Source organism: Pseudorasbora parva, chromosome 9 (assembly GCF_024679245.1).
Source record: "Pseudorasbora parva isolate DD20220531a chromosome 9, ASM2467924v1, whole genome shotgun sequence".
Taxonomy (NCBI): domain Eukaryota; kingdom Metazoa; phylum Chordata; class Actinopteri; order Cypriniformes; family Gobionidae; genus Pseudorasbora; species Pseudorasbora parva.
In genome coordinates this window covers 48,032,719-48,057,683 of record NC_090180.1, presented here as the reverse complement: position 1 = coordinate 48,057,683, position 24,965 = coordinate 48,032,719, and the positions used below count along the sequence as shown (strand labels likewise).

Genomic DNA, 24,965 nt, shown 5'->3' with positions numbered 1-24,965 from the left:
TTAAAGTTTTATTAACGAGTAAACGTGCTTTTTCTGAATGTGTAATTTGGTTAAGAAATAGAAGTAAAAGAAGCACTTTTTACATCTCATGCTGTTTCGTAGAGGTCCGCCACAGAGCATTGCGCTCAGGAAACGCACGCATCATCAGTCACACCCGCGAGAGCAGCCAATGAGCATGAATAGAAAAAAATGATGTAGGAGGAAATGCCCTTTTTAAGGTCATCCACACACACACACACACACTTCGAGCCACATAAAGTCTTCAACAGAACACAAAGAGACACACTATACCGGGGACGCACGTTCTGAACTTTCATCCTCTTCTTCAGAAACGCACCTAAACTCATCGAAATGTTTCCTGATTCAACTACTGGGTGAGTTTATGCATTTTAAACCCGCTAAAGTTGCGTTTGGTGAGTTATAATCTGGGGTTTATAGCCCTGGTGATGAGTCATTTTTTGTCTGGAACGCGCGCGTATTTTCTATTGCGTCATCAGACTAGACATGTACACAGCGTCATAGTATCCGCATATTATTTGTTTATTTCTGTAAGTTTAAGAATGTATTTAGGCAAGGCAAGGCACGTTTTTTTAATATAGCACATTTCATACACTAACTTAAACAAATGGGTGACCACGGCACATTTTGATTACTGAAAACCAGGACACTGAATGAAGTGTTACTCAAATATTCCTTATTAATTTCAATACATTTAAAGTATGACCCAGCTGTATGGATAGAAAAGTGTTAAATTAGGGCCAGGACAGGACTTAATAACAGGGTGATTTTCAGTTTGTTTACCCTAAGCAAACTGAAAACAGGTTTAACACACTCATAAACACATTTGTGAGATGTGCCATATTACGATGAGCTTTAACATAAACAGACTGTACAGAGATCAGACATTTGCATATAAAGCATAATATAAGATTTTGAATGGTAAAAAGTTATAAGATGCGTGCGCTTGGTCGCGTGGGAGTGAGCGCGGGACGTGACCTAACGCGGGTTAGTCGTAACACATGGTTTAAAACTTTCCACACATGGCAGGATGACGAAACTTACTGTATAGTTGCCATATCAACACTATATAGAGAAAAAAACGTCTTTAAAAAAATGTATTAAGTAAGTACATTTTTGGTGGAATATATATCACTGACGGTTTATTTTACCATAGCAAAAGTTACAAAAGCATTTCTTACTTAAAGGGATAGTTCAACCCAAAAGACGAAATTTAGATTTGCTCTTCCTCATGTCATCCTAGGTGTGTATGACATCCCTTTCAGACGAACACAATTAAAGTTATATATCAAAAAGTCCTGGCTAATCCAAGCTTTATAATGGCGATGACTTGCTGGGTAATTTTGAAATCCATAAAAGTTAATCTATCCATAATAATAGTGAATCAATCTGTTATAAAAGTGCATCTATCCATCATAAAAGTGCAAGAAAAAGTAAACACTAATATATAGCTACATTAATATAACAAAATCACATAATTGTACTAGATCAATGAATGTGGGATTTTTTTTTTTTAACAAACTAAGAAAGTCCAAAAGCGTTAGATTGTGCCCCGTTCTCTGAATATGAGTGATGGGTGCATCTGTAGGACATTCTCAAACAAATGAAACGCTTTGTTTGCTAATAAGTAACTGCTTTGTGAATATACATCGTTAAATACACGTGGTTTATTATGTGGACAATCAGACTTGGAAACTGCATTCAGTAATTTCAGTAAAAAACAAAAAAAAGTGAAGTGAGTCATATCAGAAGTTGCTTGAGTTACAGGTCTGACTGATTTGGGGAGTTCCAGATATGAATAATAGAATGAATGAGTCTTAATTAAAAGAGTCATTAATCTCGCCCATTATTGTGTGGTCTTTATTTCATTTAACTCAGATTTAACTGTAACCAGTCTGAATGTATGATTTGTTGTTATAAAAGCATTACAGAGGAAAAGAAGGCAGACAGAATGACGCCAAAACAAACCCTAACCCTTCATTCAGACGGCTATTATTCATAGGAGTCCAAATAAGGCCTTCGTAGGTTGAGTTAAATATATGGCTGTTTTTGTTTGAGGGGTGTAATTTATTAAAAGAAAAATGTACTTAAGAATAGTTTGCAGTTTTAACAGCATAAGCCAGCTTCAAGTCTCACAAAGAGTTCATAGGCCACCGTAATCATTACTGCAATTTGGATGCTTCTGATTGGCTCGGAAACAATGCACAGTCATGGTCAATTTCCACACATGTCCATTAATCTAATGCACGTCTGCATAAACGTGTCACTTGTTGACGCTTTCATCCGAGAATTAGGCCCGTAGTGACCTTCCAGATCTGGAGCAGGCGCCCGGACAACAAGTCCACCCATCTTAGGGTGTCCATTGGACACCATTCTCAACACTGATCTGTAACACAGAATATTGCGCACATACACAGATACACAGTCTCTCCATGGTTGGAGCTGATTAGGTGCCAGTTCTATCCAAAGCATACTGATAACGTGTGTTTTCTCTCAGTGAGAGGGACACAATAGTACAGGCAATATTCATCTTGACTCTTTAGTGTTTTAGTAAAAGGAAATATAAAAGGAATAAAATATAATAAATTAAATGAAAGACCATTTAGAAAACATAAAGGAAAATCATAACTGGAAAAAATCATTATAAGAATATAGGAAGATAAATATTCATTAAGGCTTTGATTATGAATTTAATTATATATATATATATATATATATATATATATATATATATATATATATATATATATATATATATATATATATATATATAATATACAGGTATATTGAAGAGGTAGTGGATTTCAGAATCACCTTTCAGAGCATTAAACTTAATTTAGTGAAGCTTAAGCTAAAAAATAACATTTGTTAGTAGGGTAAAAAACATATATCGCACACATTCTCAAGTAAATCTAATGATGACAAATTAGATCATTTAAATAACATTAATATTACATTTAATAAAATAATTTAAATAAATAAATCATAGCGTTAATGAACATCTATTTTACTATTTTTAAAAAAGGTTGAATGATTCTTTCTCTCCTTTAGGTGCAGTTATGAGGATTGCAAGGCCACAGCTGATTGGCTGTTAGCCCAGGTTCCGGTGCGCCCTCTGGTGGGAATCGTGTGCGGTTCTGGGCTCGGCGGACTGGCAGAAATGCTGAAAGATCAGCTGGTCATCAACTATGGCGACATCCCAAACTTCCCACAGATCACTGGTGAGTTGATGTCTCAAAACTTGATCTCCTGTTTGATGTCCCACAGGCTGACTGGCTGAGTTATTAATCTTGCTCAATCTAACTGCCAGGTTCTGCAGTGCAAGGCCATGCTGGAAACCTGGTGTTTGGCACCCTTAAAGGAAAGCCGTGTGTTTGCATGCAGGGAAGGTTTCACCTCTATGAAGGATACAACATTCAAAAGGTGATTTGACATGCTTGGGACTATCACACTAAAACAGCAGCTCTAAGAACTATTTCTGAATGTGCAGTTTGAAAAAAGTTTTTTAAATGTTTTTTTGGTTTAGTGAATGTTAAGGAAACATTCTTACTAGAAAGAAATTAAATTAAAGAGCTCTCTTTACTAGTGAGAATTCCATAGTTCTCTAATAAAAAATGTACTAGTAAGAATTCCAATTAAAGAGCTCTCTAATCCGATTTTTATAAATTGGAATTCAAGATTTTCAGTTTATTTCATAATCCAATTTTTACTGGTAAGAATTCCAATTATAAAGCTCTCTAATCCAATTTTTACTGGTAAGAATTCCAGTTATAAAGCTTTCTAATCCAATTTTTACTGGTAAGTATTCCAGTTATAAAGCTCTCTAATCCAATTTTTACTGGTAAGAATTCCAGTTATAAAGCTCTCTAATCCAATTTTTACTGGTAAGAATTCCAATTATAAAGCTCTCTAATCTAATTTTTACTGGTAAGAATTCCAGTTATAAAGCTCTCTAATCCAATTTTTACTGATAAGAATTCCAGTTATAAAGCTCTCTAATCCAATTTTTACTGGTAAGAATTCCAGTTATAAAGCTCTCTAATCCAATTTTTACTGGTAAGAATTCCAGTTATAAAGCTCTCTAATCCAATTTTTTACTGGTAAGAATTCCAGTTATAAAGCTCTCTAATCCAATTTTTACTGGTAAGAATTCCAGTTATAAAGCTCTCTAATCCAATTTTTACTGGTAAGAATTCCAGTTATAAAGCTCTCTAATCCAATTTTTACTGGTAAGAATTCCAGTTATAAAGCTCTCTAATCCAATTTTTACTGGTAAGAATTCCAATTATAAAGCTCTCTAATCCAATTTTTACTGATAAGAATTCCAATTATAAAGCTCTCTAATCCAATTTTTACTGGTAAGAATTCCAGTTATAAAGCTTTCTAATCCAATTTTTACTGGTAAGAATTCCAGTTATAAAGCTCTCTAATCCAATTTTTACTGGCAAGAATTCCAGTTATAAAGCTCTCTAATCCAATTTTTTGCTGGTAAGAATTCCAGTTATAAAGCTCTCTAATCCAATTTTTACTGGTAAGAATTCCAGTTATAAAGCTCTCTAATCCAATTTTTACTGGTAAGAATTCCAATTATAAAGCTCTCTAATCCAATTTTTACTGGTAGGAATTCCAATTATAAAGCTCTCTAATCCAATTTTTACTGGTAGGAATTCCAATTATAAAGCTCTCTAATCCAATTTTTACTGGTAAGAATTCCAATTATAAAGCTCTCTAATCCAATTTTTACTGGTAAGAATTCCAGTTATAAAGCTTTCTAATCCAATTTTTACTGGTAAGAATTCCAGTTATAAAGCTTTCTAATCCAACTTTTACTGATAAGAATTCCAGTTATAAAGCTCTCTAATCCAATTTTTACTGGTAAGAATTCCAGTTATAAAGCTCTCTAATCCAATTTTTACTGGTAAAAATTCCAATTATAAAGCTCTCTAATCCAATTTTTACTGGTAAGAATTCCAGTTATAAAGCTCTCTAATCCAATTTTTTACTGGTAAGAATTCCAGTTATAAAGCTCTCTAATCCAATTTTTACTGGTAAGAATTCCAGTTATAAAGCTCTCTAATCCAATTTTTACTGGTAAGAATTCCAATTATAAAGCTCTCTAATCCAATTTTTACTAGTAAGAATTCCAATTATAAAGCTCTCTAATCCAATTTTTACTGGTAAGAATTCCAGTTATAAAGCGCTCTAATCCAATTTTTACTGGTAAGAATTCCAATTATAAAGCTCTCTAATCCAATTTTTACTGGTAAGAATTCCAGTTATAAAGCTTTCTAATCCAACTTTTGCTGGTAAGAATTCCAGTTATAAAGCTCTCTAATCCAATTTTTACTGGTAAGAATTCCAGTTATAAAGCTTTCTAATCCAATTTTTACTGGTAAGAATTCCAGTTATAAAGCTCTCTAATCCATTTTTTACTGGTAAGAATTCCAGTTATAAAGCTCTCTAATCCAATTTTTACTGGTAAGAATTCCAGTTATAAAGCTCTCTAATCCAATTTTTACTGGTAAGAATTCCAGTTATAAAGCTCTCTAATCCAATTTTTACTGGTAACAATTCCAGTTATAAAGCTCTCTAATCCAATTTTTACTGGTAGGAATTCCAATTATAAAGCTTTCTAATCCAACTTTTGCTGGTAAGAATTCCAGTTATAAAGCTCTCTAATCCAATTTTACTGGTAAGAATTCCAGTTATAAAGCTTTCTAATCCAATTTTTACTGGTAAGAATTCCAGTTATAAAGCTCTCTAATCCAATTTTTACTGGTAAGAATTCCAGTTATAAAGCTTTCTAATCCAATTTTTACTGGTAAGAATTCCAGTTATAAAGCTCTCTAATCCAATTTTTACTGGTAAGAATTCCAGTTATAAAGCTTTCTAATCCAATTTTTACTGGTAAGAATTCCAGTTATAAAGCTCTCTAATCCAATTTTTACTGGTAAGAATTCCAGTTATAAAGCTCTCTAATCCAATTTTTACTGGTAGGAATTCCAATTATAAAGCTCTCTAATCCAATTTTTACTGGTAGGAATTCCAATTATAAAGCTCTCTAATCCAATTTTTACTGGTAGGAATTCCAATTATAAAGCTCTCTAATCCAATTTTTACTGGTAGGAATTCCAATTATAAAGCTCTCTAATCCAATTTTTACTGGTAAGAATTCCAGTTATAAAGCTCTCTAATCCATTTTTTACTGGTAAGAATTCCAATTATAAAGCTCTCTAATCCAATTTTTACTAGTAAGAATTCCAATTATAAAGCTCTCTAATCCAATTTTTACTGGTAAGAATTCCAGTTATAAAGCTCTCTAATCCAATTTTTACTGGTAAGAATTCCAATTATAAAGCTCTCTAATCCAATTTTTACTGGTAGGAATTCCAATTATAAAGCTCTCTAATCCAATTTTTACTGGTAAGAATTCCAGTTATAAAGCTCTCTAATCCAATTTTTACTGGTAAGAATTCCAATTATAAAGCTCTCTAATCCAATTTTTACTGGTAAGAATTCCAGTTATAAAGCTTTCTAATCCAATTTTTACTGGTAAGAATTCCAGTTATAAAGCTCTCTAATCCAATTTTTACTGATAAGAATTCCAGTTATAAAGCTCTCTAATCCAATTTTTACTGGTAAGAATTCCAGTTATAAAGCTCTCTAATCCAATTTTTACTGGTAAGAATTCCAGTTATAAAGCTCTCTAATCCAATTTTTTACTGGTAAGAATTCCAGTTATAAAGCTCTCTAATCCAATTTTTACTGGTAAGAATTCCAGTTATAAAGCTCTCTAATCCAATTTTTACTGGTAAGAATTCCAGTTATAAAGCTCTCTAATCCAATTTTTACTGGTAAGAATTCCAATTATAAAGCTCTCTAATCCAATTTTTACTGGTAAGAATTCCAGTTATAAAGCTCTCTAATCCAATTTTTACTGGTAAGAATTCCAGTTATAAAGCTTTCTAATCCAATTTTTACTGGTAAGAATTCCAGTTATAAAGCTTTCTAATCCAATTTTTACTGGTAAGAATTCCAGTTATAAAGCTCTCTAATCCAATTTTTACTGGTAAGAATTCCAGTTATAAAGCTCTCTAATCCAATTTTTACTGGTAGGAATTCCAATTATAAAGCTCTCTAATCCAATTTTTACTGGTAGGAATTCCAATTATAAAGCTCTCTATTCCAATTTTTACTGGTAGGAATTCCAATTATAAAGCTCTCTAATCCAATTTTTACTGGTAGGAATTCCAATTATAAAGCTCTCTAATCCAATTTTTACTGGTAGGAATTCCAATTATAAAGCTCTCTAATCCAATTTTTACTGGTAAGAATTCCAGTTATAAAGCTCTCTAATCCAATTTTTTACTGGTAAGAATTCCAGTTATAAAGCTCTCTAATCCAATTTTTACTGGTAAGAATTCCAGTTATAAAGCTCTCTAATCCAATTTTTACTGGTAAGAATTCGAGTTATAAAGCTCTCTAATCCAATTTTTACTGGTAAGAATTCCAATTATAAAGCTCTCTAATCCAATTTTTACTGATAAGAATTCCAATTATAAAGCTCTCTAATCCAATTTTTACTGGTAAGAATTCCAGTTATAAAGCTTTCTAATCCAATTTTTACTGGTAAGAATTCCAGTTATAAAGCTCTCTAATCCAATTTTTACTGGTAAGAATTCCAGTTATAAAGCTTTCTAATCCAATTTTTACTGGTAAGAATTCCAGTTATAAAGCTCTCTAATCCAATTTTTACTGGTAAGAATTCCAGTTATAAAGCTCTCTAATCCAATTTTTTGCTGGTAAGAATTCCAGTTATAAAGCTCTCTAATCCAATTTTTTGCTGGTAAGAATTCCAGTTATAAAGCTCTCTAATCCAATTTTTACTGGTAAGAATTCCAATTATAAAGCTCTCTAATCCAATTTTTACTGGTAGGAATTCCAATTATAAAGCTCTCTAATCCAATTTTTACTGGTAGGAATTCCAATTATAAAGCTCTCTAATCCAATTTTTACTGGTAAGAATTCCAATTATAAAGCTCTCTAATCCAATTTTTACTGGTAAGAATTCCAGTTATAAAGCTTTCTAATCCAATTTTTACTGGTAAGAATTCCAGTTATAAAGCTTTCTAATCCAACTTTTGCTGGTAAGAATTCCAGTTATAAAGCTCTCTAATCCAATTTTTACTGGTAAGAATTCCAGTTATAAAGCTTTCTAATCCAATTTTTACTGGTAAGAATTCCAGTTATAAAGCTCTCTAATCCAATTTTTACTGGTAAGAATTCCAGTTATAAAACTCTCTAATCCAATTTTTACTGGTAAGAATTCCAGTTATAAAGCTCTCTAATCCAATTTTTACTGGTAGGAATTCCAATTATAAAGCTTTCTAATCCAACTTTTGCTGGTAAGAATTCCAGTTATAAAGCTCTCTAATCCAATTTTACTGGTAAGAATTCCAGTTATAAAGCTCTCTAATCCAATTTTTACTGGTAAGAATTCCAGTTATAAAGCTCTCTAATCCAATTTTTACTGGTAAGAATTCCAGTTATAAAGCTCTCTAATCCAATTTTTACTGGTAAGAATTCCAGTTATAAAGCTCTCTAATCCAATTTTTACTGGTAAGAATTCCAGTTATAAAGCTCTCTAATCCAATTTTTACTGGTAAGAATTCCAGTTATAAAGCTCTCTAATCCAATTTTTACTGGTAGGAATTCCAATTATAAAGCTCTCTAATCCAATTTTTACTGGTAGGAATTCCAATTATAAAGCTCTCTAATCCAATTTTTACTGGTAGGAATTCCAATTATAAAGCTCTCTAATCCAATTTTTACTGGTAGGAATTCCAATTATAAAGCTCTCTAATCCAATTTTTACTGGTAAGAATTCCAGTTATAAAGCTCTCTAATCCATTTTTTACTGGTAAGAATTCCAGTTATAAAGCTCTCTAATCCAATTTTTACTGGTAAGAATTCCAATTATAAAGCTCTCTAATCCAATTTTTACTGGTAGGAATTCCAATTATAAAGCTCTCTAATCCAATTTTTACTGGTAAGAATTCCAGTTATAAAGCTCTCTAATCCAATTTTTACTGGTAAGAATTCCAATTATAAAGCTCTCTAATCCAATTTTTACTAGTAAGAATTCCAATTATAAAGCTCTCTAATCCAATTTTTACTGGTAAGAATTCCAGTTATAAAGCTCTCTAATCCAATTTTTACTGGTAAGAATTCCAATTATAAAGCTCTCTAATCCAATTTTTACTGGTAGGAATTCCAATTATAAAGCTCTCTAATCCAATTTTTACTGGTAAGAATTCCAGTTATAAAGCTCTCTAATCCAATTTTTACTGGTAAGAATTCCAATTATAAAGCTCTCTAATCCAATTTTTACTAGTAAGAATTCCAATTATAAAGCTCTCTAATCCAATTTTTACTGGTAAGAATTCCAGTTATAAAGCTCTCTAATCCAATTTTTACTGGTAAGAATTCCAATTATAAAGCTCTCTAATCCAATTTTTACTGGTAAGAATTCCAGTTATAAAGCTTTCTAATCCAACTTTTGCTGGTAAGAATTCCAGTTATAAAGCTCTCTAATCCAATTTTTACTGGTAAGAATTCCAGTTATAAAGCTTTCTAATCCAATTTTTACTGGTAAGAATTCCAGTTATAAAGCTCTCTAATCGTTCTCGTAATGTTCTCAGAATGTGCTGAACATTAAAAAAACCTTAAATGAAATAAAGCTTTTCAGAAAAAAAATATATAATGTTTCTGTATTGAGAACATTATTAAAGACCAGATAACTGTGAACGAACAATCAACTTACATTAGAGGAAGAATGTTTGTTCATAACTTTGAGAGATGTTCTGAGTTTATGCACTAAATCAATCCTCAAAGCCTGTTAACATTGACGAACAGCTGCTCATGTATCGGCAGTGTTTGCTCAATGTAAATATCAGTGGCACCTTTACGATGTCTTTATTAATGCAGCTCAGACTTTGCACCACAGAGTTAAATAATCATCTCAGCTGGCTCTCTAGTTCAGCTCCAGTCTTTTCCATGTACAAAGTGTGTGGTGTTGCTGTTTGAGCATTAAAAGGCTCTTCTCTAGATCAGTGTGAGTGTTTCTGAACTCCATTATAGTCTTGAGTTTTCCTCCGGGAACCGATACGTCACAATATTCCTCATTATAATAATTAATACGCAGAATAAGGGCGGGGCCTGGTTGAGGAACTTAGTCATGTGTTGGAACTAGCTGTTATGGTAAGAGGCGGACATTTCCCAAACACCAATCACAACACACTGCACAACACACCGACCAATCAGAGCACAGTGTGCTTTTCAGAAGGAGGGGCTTCATAGAGACGGGAACTAAACATTTTTTTTTTTTGCATATGAACAATAACATAACAGGCCAACATAATTTAAATTCTAAGACTTCACAGACTGAGAAATAACAAATTGTAACACATAATGTCACGATAAAACAAAATAAGAACATACAAGAAAATTAACAACAAGTCCAAGTTAAAAACGCATTTATTTAGATTGGCATTTAACACACTGTAGCACTGTCACTTTTATTTTTTTTATTTTTATGCCTTGCTGGTGTATTTTGTGTAACTGTTCCTTTGGTTATTGCTTAATGTATTTATATATTATATATTGTAGATGTTCTCCAGTTTTAAATGTAAAGGTTGTTGGTTGGTTGGCCTCCTTTTGGTTGTTGGAAGGTGCTGTACAAATAAAGACTGACTGAAAGAATGACTGAACAACAACAAAACCTGTAGGGGATTCATTCAAATTTGTAATAAAGTAATATTGACGAAACAAATCAAGTAATTATAATTTTTAAGGCATCAATAGGGTTCTAAATATATTAAACTGGGGTGCAGTTTTAAAAATTTGTGAATAAAACATTTTTACTGACTCTGGGAAGAGAGGAGCTGCAGCAATGGAGAATATGAGGAAAATCTGCTCAATCAAGACCTAATCGGCCTCTTTAAAACGCTTAGAAAATAGTCGCAATGCCAAAAATGTGAATGTTCTTCATGCAATGTATAATTGAGTTAAGGTTTAAATGTGACATGTTTTTGCCAGGTATCATGATGTTCTGGTGTTATTGATGGTATGATTGTGATTGGTTTGTGTCCTGGTTTCGGCAGACCACCATGCCCATGCGGGTCTTTAAGCTCTTGGGTGTGGAGACGGTTCTCCTGACCAACGCCGCCGGCGGACTGAACCAGGAATACAACGTCGGAGACGTCATGATTATTAAAGATCACATTAATATTCCAGGCTTCGCTGGAAACAACCCGTTAGTGGGACCGAACGACGAGAGGTGAGTGTGTGTGTGTGTGTGTGTGTGTGTGTGTGTGTGTGTGTGTGTGTGTGTGTGTGTGTGTGTGTGTGTGTGTGTGTGTGTGTGTGTGTGTGTGTGTGTGTGTGTGTGTGTGTGTGTTTGTAACATATGACACAAATGTGTATAATGACATGGGTATGACACAGGTAGAGGGTGTGTGTGTGTGATGGGTAGGTTTAGGGACAGGGGCAGTGAAGAGGATAGAAAATACGGTTTGTACAGTATAAAAACCATTACACCTAAGGAACGTTCTCTAATTTCACAAAAACAAACGTGTGTGAGTGAGTGTGAGTGTGAGTGTGAGTGTGAGTGTGAGTGTGTGTGTGTGTGTGTGTGTCTGTGTGTGAGTGTGAGTGTGTGTGTGTGTGTGTGTGTGTGTGTGTGTGTGTATCTGCTCTGATGATGATTTGATGCCCTTGTGAGGAAGATATTTTACTACTAAATAATACCAGAGACATTAGTATGGAAGCCCATTTCGGCCACTAAATAAAAAAATAAAACAATTGCGGGTTTTAAAGTCAGAATTGTGAGATAAAAAGTTGCAATTACTCTTTTTATTTTTTTTATTTAGTGGCGGAAACGAGCTTCCATACACATTAGAGCAGAGACCGTTCATAAATCATAGGAAAATCGCTTCTCAGACAAGAACAAATGTAGGCGGGGCTTGATTGTGTCTCTGTGGAATTGATTGGATGGTGGTTTGCTATTGGCTGATCTCGTGAGTGACAGGTGGCCCCGCCCTCATCATCAGAGAAGTGATGCTGATTGGTTGGTGTTGTCATCCGCAGGTTTGGCACGAGGTTCCCGTGTATGTCTGATGTGTATGACCGCGACCTGCAGCAGCTGGCCCATACGGTTGCGGAGGAGCTCGGCTTCTCCTCCTTCATGCAGCGCGGCGTGTACAGCGTTCTGGGCGGCCCGTCATACGAGACCATCGCTGAGTGCAGAATGCTCCGCGCGCTCGGAGCCGACGCTGTGGGTGAGTCAGCAGGAAGAGAGAGAGAGTGTGTGTGAGTGCGAGAGAGAGCGTGTGTGTGAATGTATGTGTGAGTGCGAGTGTCAGTGTGTGTGTGTGAGTGTGAGTGTGAGTGCGAGAGAGAGAGAGAAAGTGTGTGTGTATGTATCTGTGAGAGTGTGTGTGCATGGGTGCGAAAGAGAGAGTGTGTGTGTGAATGTGAGTGTGTGAGTGTGTGAGTGCGTGTGTGAGTGTGAGTGCGAGAGAGAGAGAGTGAAAGAGAGAGTGTGTGTGTGAATGTATGTGTGAGTGCGAGTGTGTGAGTGCGTGTTTGTGTGAGTGTGAGTGTGAGAGAGAGAGAGTATGTATCTGTGAGAGTGTGTGTGCATGGGTGCGAAAGAGAGAGTGTGTGTCTGTGAGAGTGTGTGTGCATGGGTGCGAAAGAGAGAGTGTGTGTCTGTGAGAGTGTGTGTGCGTGCCTGTGAAAGAGAGAGTGTGTGTGCACGCGTGCGTACGAAAGAGAGTGTGTGTGTGTGTCTGTGAGTGTGTTTGTGTGCAAGACAGAGAATGCGTGTGTGTGCGTGCGAGAGAGAGTGTGTGTGCGTGCGTCTGTGAGAGAGTGTGTGGGAGAGAGAGAGTGCGTGTGTGTGTGCGAGAGAGAGAGCTTGTGTGTGTCTGTGAGTGTGTGTGTGTGTGCGAGACAGAGAATGCGTGTGTGTGCGTGCGAGAGAGAGTGTGTGTGCGTGCGTCTGTGAGAGAGTGTGTGGGAGAGAGAGAGTGCGTGTGTGTGCGAGAGAGAGAGCTTGTGTGTGTCTGAGTGCGTGTGTGTGTGCGAGACAGAGAATGCGAGAGTGTGTGTGCGAGAGAGTGCGTGTGTGCGAGAGAGAGAGCTTGTGTGTGTCTGTGAGTGTGTGTGTGTGCGAGAGAGAGTTTGTGTGTGTGTGTGTGTGTGCGCAAGACAGAGAATGCGTGTGTGCGTGTGAGAGAGAGTGTGTATGTGTGCGTCTGTGAGAGAGTGCGTGTATGTGTGTGCGAGAGAGAGAGTGTGTGTGTGTCTGTGAGAGTGTGTGTGCGTGCGTGTGAGAGAGAGTGTGTGTGAGAGTGCGTCTGTGTCCTGGTAAACCTTGCATTTAAATATGGTAGTATCTGAAATATTTGTCCTTTTGTGGATAGGTTAGGGGTAGTGTGTGTGTGTGTGTGTGTGTGTGTGTGTGTGTGTGTGTGTGATGGGTAGGGTAGGGTAGGGTTAATGTAAGTGGAGAAGTCTATGGAGACAGTCCCCATGAAGATCGTGAACCTGACGTGTGTGTGTGTGTTTTCAGGGATGAGCACCGTTCATGAGGTGATCGTGGCTCATCACTGTGGAATGAAAGTCTTCGCTCTGTCTCTGATCACCAATCAGTCGGTGATGGATTATGACAGCGAGAAGAGAGCCAATCACGAGGAGGTTCTGCGGACGGGGGAGCAGAGGGCGAGGCAGCTGGAGAAGCTCGTGGCCAACATGGTGTCCCGCATCGAGCTCAGAAATGACCAAATAATGCAGTGACCGAGCCACTGACTGCAAAACAGGCTCTTCTTACTCACACTGTAAAAAAATATTGTTGGTTAAACTTAGAAAAGTTAGTAACCTGCTTGCCTTACCATTTTGAGTTTTTTGAAATTAAACATGTGAGTTGATACAATGAAGGAAATTAGTTTAATAAATATAAACTCTAAATATTATTGTATCTGAACCACATAAAACATGTGATAAATCATGAAAATAGCTCAATTTGGCTGCGTCATCACAAATAAAACACACAATTACCCAATATGCTTACAACATATTTGAATAAAGTTTGCAGATTCTCAAAAATGTTCATTGTATTAACTCAAAATATTAATTTCAATGAACTGAAGGCAACCAGGAAACTTATTTTTTAAATATTTTTTTTCTTTTTTTCCAGTCTAAATATCTAAAAATTCTTGAATCTAGAGAAGTAAAATGACATTAGATGTTTTTTCTTGTTTTGTTGAAAATATGAGTTATTGCTTACAACAGGCAATATGATCTGCCAATGGGGTGAGAATAAATGTTTTCTGTTTGAGTTAAGATTATTTTTCTCACCCCATTGGCAGATTATTTATCTTATTTTAAGCAAAAACTCTCTTCATTTTGAGTTATTTTACCCCAAAACTAGACAATTACTTTTGCTTGTCTAGTAAATGTTTCTTAATGTAAGAATTTTTAGATATTTGGACGAGAAACAAGACAGAAATACTGAGTAAGAAGAGCATTTTTGGAGTGCAAACACGACCGAACCGCTAGAGGTAGTAATGCCGATCATACACTCGTTACTTTTGCTTTCTAATGTTTACATTCCAGAGACGGAGTGTTTCGGGGACGTGTTCCCGTGCAGCGTCCGATACGAACTAAAAGAGTCGAGCACTGCTGCTTCGGTCCCTTCCACGGTCCTGACAGTTCGTTTATTATGGTGTGGCTTTCTTAGCATGTATTTATTAGGACCAAATGTCTGATTTATTTAAAACTTAACTTAAGTGGCAAATGATGCAAAAATCATTTAAATATATCCAGCCATGAAGGAAATTGGGAGCTTTTTACAAAAATGTCTTATATCTTATTATATGTGGAGGTATTTAAAAAAAGCTCAGCTTAAAGATTACTGTATTTATGTGCCGTTTATGTACACGTGAGTTCTCCAAACGAGGGGAATGTGGTTTTTAATTGCACTAAATGAGGAGTTGGTGAGATTCTGTGTACTATTTTAAGATCTGAAATGCTGTTTTATTGACATTCTCCAGCACTTTGCCCTGAAAACTTTGTTTTATTTTCCAAAACTTTGCACTAATTTCCCAAAATACTGCACCTGAAGTGTTTTGATACATGATCTCCTGCTTAAATTAACTTTTTTGTCCATTAATGACTAAATTAACAGTTTGTATTGCCTTTTTTGTACCATTTAGTATCAGCTCGTATGTGAATTGAATTTTTTGTCTGTTTTCACGAATTGAAGTCATAAAAATACAGTTTTACCAAATGTTGTTCCATCATCTCTAAACTTTAGTTTGCATGAATAAACTCTGTAAATATGTAAATATCTGTGACGTCACTGTATTTCTGAACCCGGATCACTGTGTCCCTCTAGTGGATGCAAACGACACAAAAACACGCCAAAAATGACATATAATATATTTATACATAGATATGAATGCATTTACACTGCAAAAATGCTTTTCTTAGTATTTGTGTCTTGTTTCTAGTCAAAATATCTAAAACATCTTACATTACGAAACATTTACTAGACAAGTAAAAATTATTGTCTTGGTAAAAAAAATAACTCAAAATGAAGAGTTTTTGCTTAAAATGAGCTGAATTATCTGCCAATGGGGTGAGTAAAATAATCTTAAAAATTATAAATATAAAGTTACTTAAAAATAAAGTTAAATTATTTTTCTCACCCCATTGGCAGATTATTTATTTTATTTTAAGCAAAAACTCTCTTCATTTTGAGTTATTTTTCCCCAAAACAAGACAATCATTTTTGCTTGTCTAGTAAATACTTCTTGTTTTAAGAATTTTTAGATGTTTGGACTAGAAACAAGACAAAAATACTGAGTAAGAAAAGCCTTTTTTGCAGTGTATTATTTTTTAATTTCATACAGTCACTAAATATAAGATCAACGCAGGTCTAATTGACATCATGTGAGTTCGTGTAAGTTTCGTTTCTGGGAAAGTTCTGCCCATCATGATAAACCAGTCCAAGAACACTAAACTGCAACACACACACACACACACACACACACACACACGCACTGAGAGACCTGCTGAAAACATGTCCGGCGAAGGTAATGAAACATCAATTACTCATTAGACGATTACAGATGCTTGATTACGTTATCCTTGTCGTAAATAAGGATTTGTTTGTTGTGATCATTTTCATGTTATTGCTGTATGCTGTAAGTTTATTATTTCTCTCTAAATCCCGATTGCAGGAAATAATTGGAGTAATGTTTCGCTCTTCTCGTAAATGTAGGCTACGGGACGAGGCACACCCTTAGACAAATGTACTTCACTCCCATCGCAGGAAAATATAAGCCTGTGTATTTGTATTGAACATTGATGGAGCAATAGATTTAGTGTGAAAATCAATCGTAAAATGTGTTTGTTAAAAAATCGTGACGTGGCGAGGGTGCCTTTTACCTCACAGACACAAAACCAGCATTGTAATACTTTAGCTAAAATAACGTCTTGCATGATGTCTAAGTTCGCATTTGTTCAGAACAATCACTGTAACATCGGTTTATTTTGATAAATTAAATAATTCAATTTGTTGGATAAATACACCGATCAGGCATAACATTATGATATTATCCTAATATTGTGTTTGTCCTCCTTTTGCTGACCCGTCTCTGATGGACTCCACTCGACCCCTGAAGGTGTGCTGTGGTATCTGGCACCAAGATGTTAGCAGCAGATCTTTTAAGTCCTGTAAGTTGTGAGGTGGGGCCTCCACGGATCGGACTTGTTTGTTGCTCATCCCACAGATGCTCGATTGGATTGAGATTGTGCTCTACAATCTCTCTGGGAGATATTCTCTCCAGACTACTGAGTTTTATTGTTTCATTGCAGGGCGTTTGATCTCAGATTTTGTCTTAGCAGTAAAACTGGTCCTTACATTCACACCCTCTTTAGTTTCACTTCCACCAATCCATCGGCTGTTAATGATCTAACTGCTCATTCCAGCTCATCCACTTCTCATCCAGCACCTACCGCACTTCTCAAACCTGCCTATCTGCTATCTCTTCTCCTATTGCTCATCTGATCAGCTGTTCTTTTTCTTCTGGATCTGTCCCGCTATCATTAAAAACAGCTGCGCTCACTCCGATGATAAAGAAACGTAGACTCTTCTGTTATGCGTAACTTCCGACATATATCTAATCTTCCTTTAGTCGCCAAGCTCCTTGAAAAAGTAAAATGGTAAATGGACTGCATTTATAGCGCTTCCAACAGACCCTATGGCCATCCAAAGCGCTTTACATATTGCCTCACATTCACTCATTCATACACTCATTCATTCACTGATTCATTCACCCATTCATTCACTCATTCATTCACTCATTCATACACTCATTCATTCACTCATTCATTCACCCATTCATTCACTCATTCATACACCCATTCATACACTCATTCATTCACCCATTTATTCACCCATTCATTCACTCATTCATTCACTCATTCATACACACATTCATACACTCATTCATTCACTCATTCATTCACCCATTCATACACCCATTCATTCACTCATTCATACACTCATTCATTCACCCATTCATTCACTCATTCATTCACTCATTCATTCACCAATTCGTACACCCATTCATTCATTCACTCATTCATTCACTCATTCATTCACTCACTCATTCATTCACTCATTCATACACTCATTCATACACTCATTCATTCACTCATTCATTCACCCATTCATTCACTCATTCATACACTCATTCATACACCCATTCATACACTCATTCATTCATTCACCCATTCATTCACTCATTCATTCACCCATTCATTCACCCATTCATTCACTCATTCATTCACCCATTCATACACCCATTCATTCACTCATTCATTCACCCATTCATTCACTCATTCATTCACTCATTCATTCACTCATTCATTCCCCCATTCATACACCCATTCATTCACTCATTTTATACACCCATTCATTCACTCATTCATTCACCCATTCATTCACTAATTCATACATCCATTCATTCACTCATTCATTCACTCATTCATTCACCCATTCATACACTCATTCATTCACCCATTCATTCACTCATTCATTCACTCATTCATTCACTCATTCATTCACCCATTCATACACTCATTCATTCGCCCATTCATACACACATTCATACACTCATTCATTCACGCATTCATACACCCATTCATACACTCATTCATTCACCCATTCATACAGTCATTCATTCACTCATTCATACACTCATTCATTCACCCATTCATACACCCATTCATTCACTCATTCATTCACCCATTCATAGTCATTCGTACACTCATTCTTTCACTCATTCATACACCCATTCATACACTCATTCATTCAACCATTCATACAGTCATTCATTCACTCACTCATTCATTCACCCATTCATTCACCTATTCATACACCCATTCATTCACCCATTCATTCACCTATTCATTCACCCATTCATAAACCCATTCATTCACTCATTCATACACCCATTCATTCACCCATTCATACACCCATTCACTCACTCATTCATTCACCCATTCATACACCCATTCATTCACCCCATTCATTCACTCATTCATTCACTCATTCATTCACTCATTCATTCACCCATTCATACACTCATTCATACACTCATTCATACACTCATTCATTCACTCATTCATACACTCATTCATTCACCCATTAATACACCGACGGTAGCTGCCTCTCAGCCTAAAGCTAATGTCTCTGCTAGCAATCTTCTTGATCCCTTTCAATCTGTTTTTCCGTCAGGCCACAGCACTGAAACAGTGCTAGTAAAAACTAATAATGACTTGCTATTGTCTGCTGATTCTGGTTGTCTTACTGTTCTCATTGACTTAACTGCTGCATTTACTACTATATCTCATCATATACTCACCTCTTGGCCAGCAGCTATCAGTGTCACGGGTTGTGCTTTATCTTGGTTCATTTCATATCTCACCGACGACAGACAATTTTTATTACCATTCAGAACTTCAAATCTTCTCCGTGTTCTCTCTCCAACATGTCCTCCAACCAATGCGCCTATATAGGTTGTTTGTCACTTCCTTGAAATATGACCCATGGGAGCGTTTACTAAAGTTGTGCTCCTACTGACAGCAGGACACTTTCATTTTAAAGCATTGTTCCCTTTTATCTGTTTACTAGTTTAGGTTTTGCATTGCTCAGTTGGTAAAGCATTGCACTACTCAACAACAACATGCGATCGTGCGATCGTGAGTTCAATCCCAGGGAACACATCTGCTCATAAAGTGTGTATGCTCTATAAATCGCTGGGTAGGTTTAGGGATGGGGTGGGTGTAGTTGTGAATTAAAAAAAATATGGCGCATGACTTTAAAACGTAAATATAGGTCATAATAAGGTGCTAGAAAAACGACCTATAGAGTTGTTGGAGGACAGGTTGTCTGTCTCTCAGGGTGTTCCTCAAGGCTCTGTTCTTTATGAACTTTTTGAAGTGTCAAAGTGGTAGCTGTCAACGGAGAGACAGAAAGCTCTCAGATTCATTTGTGTTCTGTAGATGATGAAAGTCTAATGGTGCGTTCACACCAGACACGAATGACGCGATAAGCGAGAGTGATTTAAGTTTAATTGACTTTGATTAAGTCAATGCAAAGACACGAAGACATTCTGTGTCGCGAATCGCGCAAATGAGGCCGCGAATTACGCGATTTCTGCGAAAGCGTTTGACGCGTGAAATGCGTGATTTTGCACGCATAATCGCGCGACTTGAAAAATCTGGCTTTGGCGGATATTCACCACGTTAACCAATCATGAGCTTGCTCCAGTGGAGACTAGCCTGACCAACATCAAGATGTTTGGTCTGGAAACTCACCATTGACGGCTCAATCCGAGGGGCGGATAAACGGTAGTCTTTCAAACTCCCTCTGCACGCAATAGGATAGCGCTACACCAACCAGAGCAACGAAGGTGAAGCGGAGCTAGATTAAACATTCGCCGTATCCGGTCGGCTAAACTTCGAACACATCTTCCCTTCTTAAGAATGACTACAGTGCCGTTCTTTGTTCTGTTCTCAGAGAAAAGCTTAACTCAAGTCTTCCAGAGTCGTGTTCAAAGCTGATTCGACAGACCGCCGTTCGCCAGTTTCTGTGTTTACTAGAAGCACGCAAACACAACTCGGCCGTCGTCATTATGGCCCCGCCCACCGACTCTATACACGATGTGATTGGCCCGGCAAGAGTCAGGGGAATACAGCTCAGAGGGGTACTGAGAGTTTCTAGACGACACTTGCGGGCAGATTAAATTTGCTGCCGCTAGGGTGCGTCTAGATTTCTAGGCTAGTAGAGACTAGGGGTGACCCCTAATAGTCGAAGATTCGATGCATCGATATGCAGGACCGGATTCGACCACTGATCTCATGGTCGAATCTTTGCGGGTGTTATGAAACGAGGATCATACCATTTTGGCAATATGGGTGTGCTCAATCTTAGTGTTATAAAGACGTTGCTGAGCTTCGCACCGGACGCGCTGCGCCTTTAAAATTTGAACACATACACCGACGGCTGCATTCAACGCCTGTCTGCGGCGATTAAATGTATATTTAGGGACTCCTAAGAGCCTCTGATTTGCAGACCTAAGTGCTCTCCCTGGGTGGTGTTCAATCTGTAAGGTATTGTGGTGCTTATCCATGTAATGATTTAAAAACCAATAACAGTACCTTAAAATCAATTCAATGGCGCACAGGCAACCAGTGGAGGAAGCGTAGGATGGGGTGATATGTTCAAATTTTCGAGCTCCCGTTAAAACTCTAGCAGCTGCATTTTGAACCATTTGAAGGCGGTTGAAGGAGGCCTGCCCAATCCCCAGATATAGAGTCTAGTGGTGATAAAAGCATGGATAACTCTTTCAAAGTTATTAAGAGAGAGAAACGACTTTGTTACAAATTGTTATAAATTTACTCTCTATAATAATATGAGGTCTTCACGAACCCGGCGGGAAGACACAGACCCGACTGGACCCGATTGTCTTATATTACACAATAAACTGCTGTTAACAAATTAATAAACAAGCTGCGGAAATAACTTTGTCTCAGTCAGCCTACCTAACGATATATAGCCGCCGTCTCCCTTCCTTGTACCTGATTGTGAAGTATTACAATATTCCTCTGTAATTGTTCCAAGCATGCTTAATTCACTCATTTCAGCTGTAAAAGTCAACTTTATTTCACAGTGACGGATTTATGAGTTAACTCGCATAATAACTCTGACTGTTTACCCTTTTGAACTAATAACTATTGGTCGTTCAGTGCCATGGCCGCTTACGTTAGCATTATTTATTTGCCATAATCTCTCTGAGCCAAATCTGACTAGCCGAACTACAACGTTAACAGGCCCGGGACCCGAAGTAATAGATTGGGACCCGACCCGGACCTGGCTGACCATTTAAAATATAGACCCGAATCCGTACTGGTCCCAGGTCGGATCCCGGGTCCCGGGTGCCCCGTGAAGACCTCTAGTGTGAACTTGTGTATTCTAATAAGCAGGTAAACTCAAAATGTTCAAGCGTCCAATTACGCGCAAATATCACGATTTATTCGCCAATGTGGGTTCGGAGCGATATGAGGGTGAGGGATTAATGACAATTTACATTTTTTGGTTTTTATTTGTTTTTTAATACTTTTCCTCAGGATCAAAGATGCTCCACCGTGATCAGAGGATGAGTTCCAGCAGAAACTCAGACGCGAGACGGAGACCTGCTCAAACCTCCCAAAGCTCATTAGTCAGCGATCATCAGTTGACAGTAAATAAAGCGGCGAGCGAACTGCGTCTGGTTCTGCTGGGGAAAACAGGTGCAGGGAAAAGTGCCACAGGAAACACCATCCTGGGAATCAAGCGCTTTGATGATGGATTGAGCATGAGCTCGGTCACAAAAGAGTGCAAGAGAGAACGTGCAAAGGTGGAGGAACGAGAGCTGGTTCTCATTGACACGCCTGGTTTTTATGACACGGACTTAACAGATAAACAACTACAAAAAGAGGTAATACATTGCATGGCTTTGTGTTCTCCGGGTCCTCATGCGTTTCTGCTCGTTGTTCCGATAGAGCGATTCACAGAGGAGCAGCAGAAAACCATAGAGATGATTCTGAAGATGTTTCAAGAGGACGTCACTCATCACACCATCCTCATATTCTCCCACGCGGACAGACTCAACGGACAAACTATTGAAGCGTTTATTTCAGGGCAAAGTCAGAAAGTCCAGGAGTTTGTGGAGTGATTTGGGAGGCGTTTTGTTGCTTTTGACAACACAAACCCTTCAAAACGAGATCAGGTGCATCGACTTCTTCAGAAGGTGGACAAGCTGCTCGCTCAAAATGAGAACCGCCACTTCACCAGTCCAATCATGGAAGTCACGCAGCAAGCCCAGAAGATAATAGAAAAGAAAATACAAGATATGATGGCCGAAAGAATGCAGAGAATCAAAACGGAGGTGAGGAAACTGGCCGATGATCGATGGCTGCCGTTCATTACGTCCATGAATGAAGAGAGGCAAGACGCAGAGAGAAAAAAGAAACGCATACAAGACAGGATTAAACAGATCGAGGCGGATATGAAGAAAGAAGAGCTGAATGTGCCAGCGTTCCCTGAGAGGCTGAAGCGGTTCAGAGCATCTCTGGAGAGAGAGCGAGAGAGCCTGAGAAGACTGGAGGAAAGACAGATGGAGGAGGAGAAGGAGAGACTGGAAAGGGAAGAGCAAGAAAAGAAGGACTTGGACATCTGGATCCAAGAAGAGGAGCAGAGGAGACAGAGTGAAGAAGAGCAGGATTATGAATATTTCTATAAGCGCTATATGAAATATGTGATTATGCTGGTCGTGTTTATTCTGGGGGCCGGAGCCGCATACGCCCCAATGCTCCTGGCCTTTCTGTTCCCTGCCGCTCCAGCTGTAGAAGCCGGATTTGCTGCCACGTCTTTGTTAAACTTGCTTGGCGCTGCAGAAGGTGGGACTCTTTTAGGGACAGCCACTGGATTTGCAACGAGAGCCGCAGCTTTAAAGTTGGCGGCGATGACACAGTGCTGCATTCAGTGATCCCGATCCGGATATGATTGGCGACCAAGAAATCCATCAACCAAGTTCAAACACAAATCAAAATTATGAAATACTTTTTTTTTAAATCCCTAAATGCATTGGTTATGCTTATTTGTGGGGCATTTGTGGATCTCTGTGGAGATCAGCTAAAACCAGCCAACCATTTTAGGCTTTTAGCTGGATTTTTTAGCAGGGCTCTCGATAATTAATTCACATAAATGCTATAATTAATAAATTTCATTCAAATAAAAGTAATGTAGAGCACTACTTCATCTCTGTCTGATTTAAAGCAGGCAGGACGCTAGATCTAACGACGAGTTGTAACTCATAATTTTCTTTAGCGCTGCAAACAACGGCTTTGACTGTCGATGTTGGCAAATGACCATAAACGTAGGCTTTATTAAAGATTTGAATTAGGAATGTCAATTTACATAAATTCAATGTAGATCGTTGTTTAAATGAACGATCCATTAGTCGTTAATCTTATCTCTCAGTTGCGCTATAGTTCTTGTTACTTGATTCATGTTACTTAACAAAAGTGTTGCGAAGGAAAACAGTTCCAACCTGCTTTAAGCCTTTATCTATTGCTGCTAAATGTTGAGAATGAATGCTGAAAGGGTTAGTTCAGCCAAAGATGAACCCAAGCCTATGATTTACTCACCCTCAGGTCATTATAGGTGTTTATGACATTCTTCTGTCAGACAAATACAATCAGAGTTATATTTAAAAAGTCCAGGCTAACGTTAATCCCAGCAGTAGTTGGAGCTGTTTCTGAAGTCCATTAAATGCAGCTGTCGGTCAAATAACGTGCTCCACACGACTCCGATGGGTTAATAGAGCCTTCTGATTCCAATCGATGCGTTTGTGTAAGAAAAATATCCATATTTAAAACGTTATAAAGGAAACCTGCCTTGAAGTCTTCCATTCTACCTCACGGCTGTTTGAGCCACAAGATGGCGCCAGTGTTAAGCACAGAAGTAGAACCGGTCAAGATACCGCTGGAATGCGCGATTGACCAATCAGAATCAAGTTTCACAGAGCCGTGTAATAAAATGTGCATAACAGACACGTCATATTATCGTAGCTATTTGTCTCGGTTAGAGACCAAACGATGTATTTGAATGAAAAAGCGCTGCCGACACACATTTAAACACGAAGCTTTTGCTCCACGTTTGGTTTGTAACTTCAGAAAATCGCATTACTTCGCTGGACAATATTACTTGTTTATTCCATGTTTATTGTGACGTCTGATGTTCAGTAAAATCACTTGTTGGTTTTTTTTGGACCATTGTTTAATTAACAGCTACTACAGACATTTAGAACGCATAACTATATATATATAACTATAAAATAATTCAATGCACAGGTGGATTATGCCTTATCATATGAGTAAGTGTAGAAAAGACATATACAGGTACCTAAAATCAGCATCTACTCAATTAATTTCACATTTATTTGTATATCGCTTATCGCAATACATATAGTTTCAAAGGAGTATTACAGAAAATGGATGTGTCTACGTTACAATTTAGAGTGCTCTGTTATCAGTCCAGTTATCTATTTCAGAAATGTACTTATAATAATCACGCAGATAGATAACATCATGTATATTTTTAGGCAGAAACAATCAGCTCATTGATGTGATTGTGAGGCATCCGCCAACATTTACTGTGTGGTTTTAGTAACAGTTTTACCTTTGCTCTGGTTAAATGTGCTATATTAATAAAATGTACTTACTTACAATGTTCAATCGGGTTCTACAGAAAGGTTCTTTGTGATATT

The 24,965-nt window shown here is 37.3% G+C and overlaps 1 protein-coding gene and 1 pseudogene across 1 annotated transcript; both read left to right on the top strand.

Annotated features, from left to right (window-relative positions):
* Positions 1-219: 219 nt before the first annotated feature.
* Positions 220-15,428, top strand: pnp5b (purine nucleoside phosphorylase 5b). The gene is made up of 6 exons (XM_067452887.1): positions 220-374; positions 3,070-3,239; positions 3,329-3,441; positions 11,181-11,356; positions 12,166-12,356; positions 13,655-15,428. The coding sequence occupies exons 1-6, from the start codon at positions 352-354 to the stop codon at positions 13,876-13,878; spliced, it is 897 nt and encodes a 298-aa protein (XP_067308988.1). The 5' UTR covers positions 220-351; the 3' UTR covers positions 13,879-15,428.
* Positions 15,429-16,401: 973 nt separating this feature from the next.
* Positions 16,402-23,493, top strand: LOC137089797 (GTPase IMAP family member 4-like; annotated as a pseudogene).
* Positions 23,494-24,965: the final 1,472 nt, after the last annotated feature.

What these genes read in the sequence shown, in the direction of transcription:
- pnp5b (XM_067452887.1), top strand. Translation starts at nt 352, where the DNA reads ATGTTTCCTGATTCAACTACTGG. An exon ending in AAGGATACAACATTCAAAAG is followed by an intron (nt 3,442 to 11,180) that starts GTGATTTGACAT and finishes TGGTTTCGGCAG; the next exon opens with ACCACCATGCCCATGCGGGT. An exon ending in GCTCGGAGCCGACGCTGTGG is followed by an intron (nt 12,357 to 13,654) that starts GTGAGTCAGCAG and finishes GTGTGTTTTCAG; the next exon opens with GGATGAGCACCGTTCATGAG.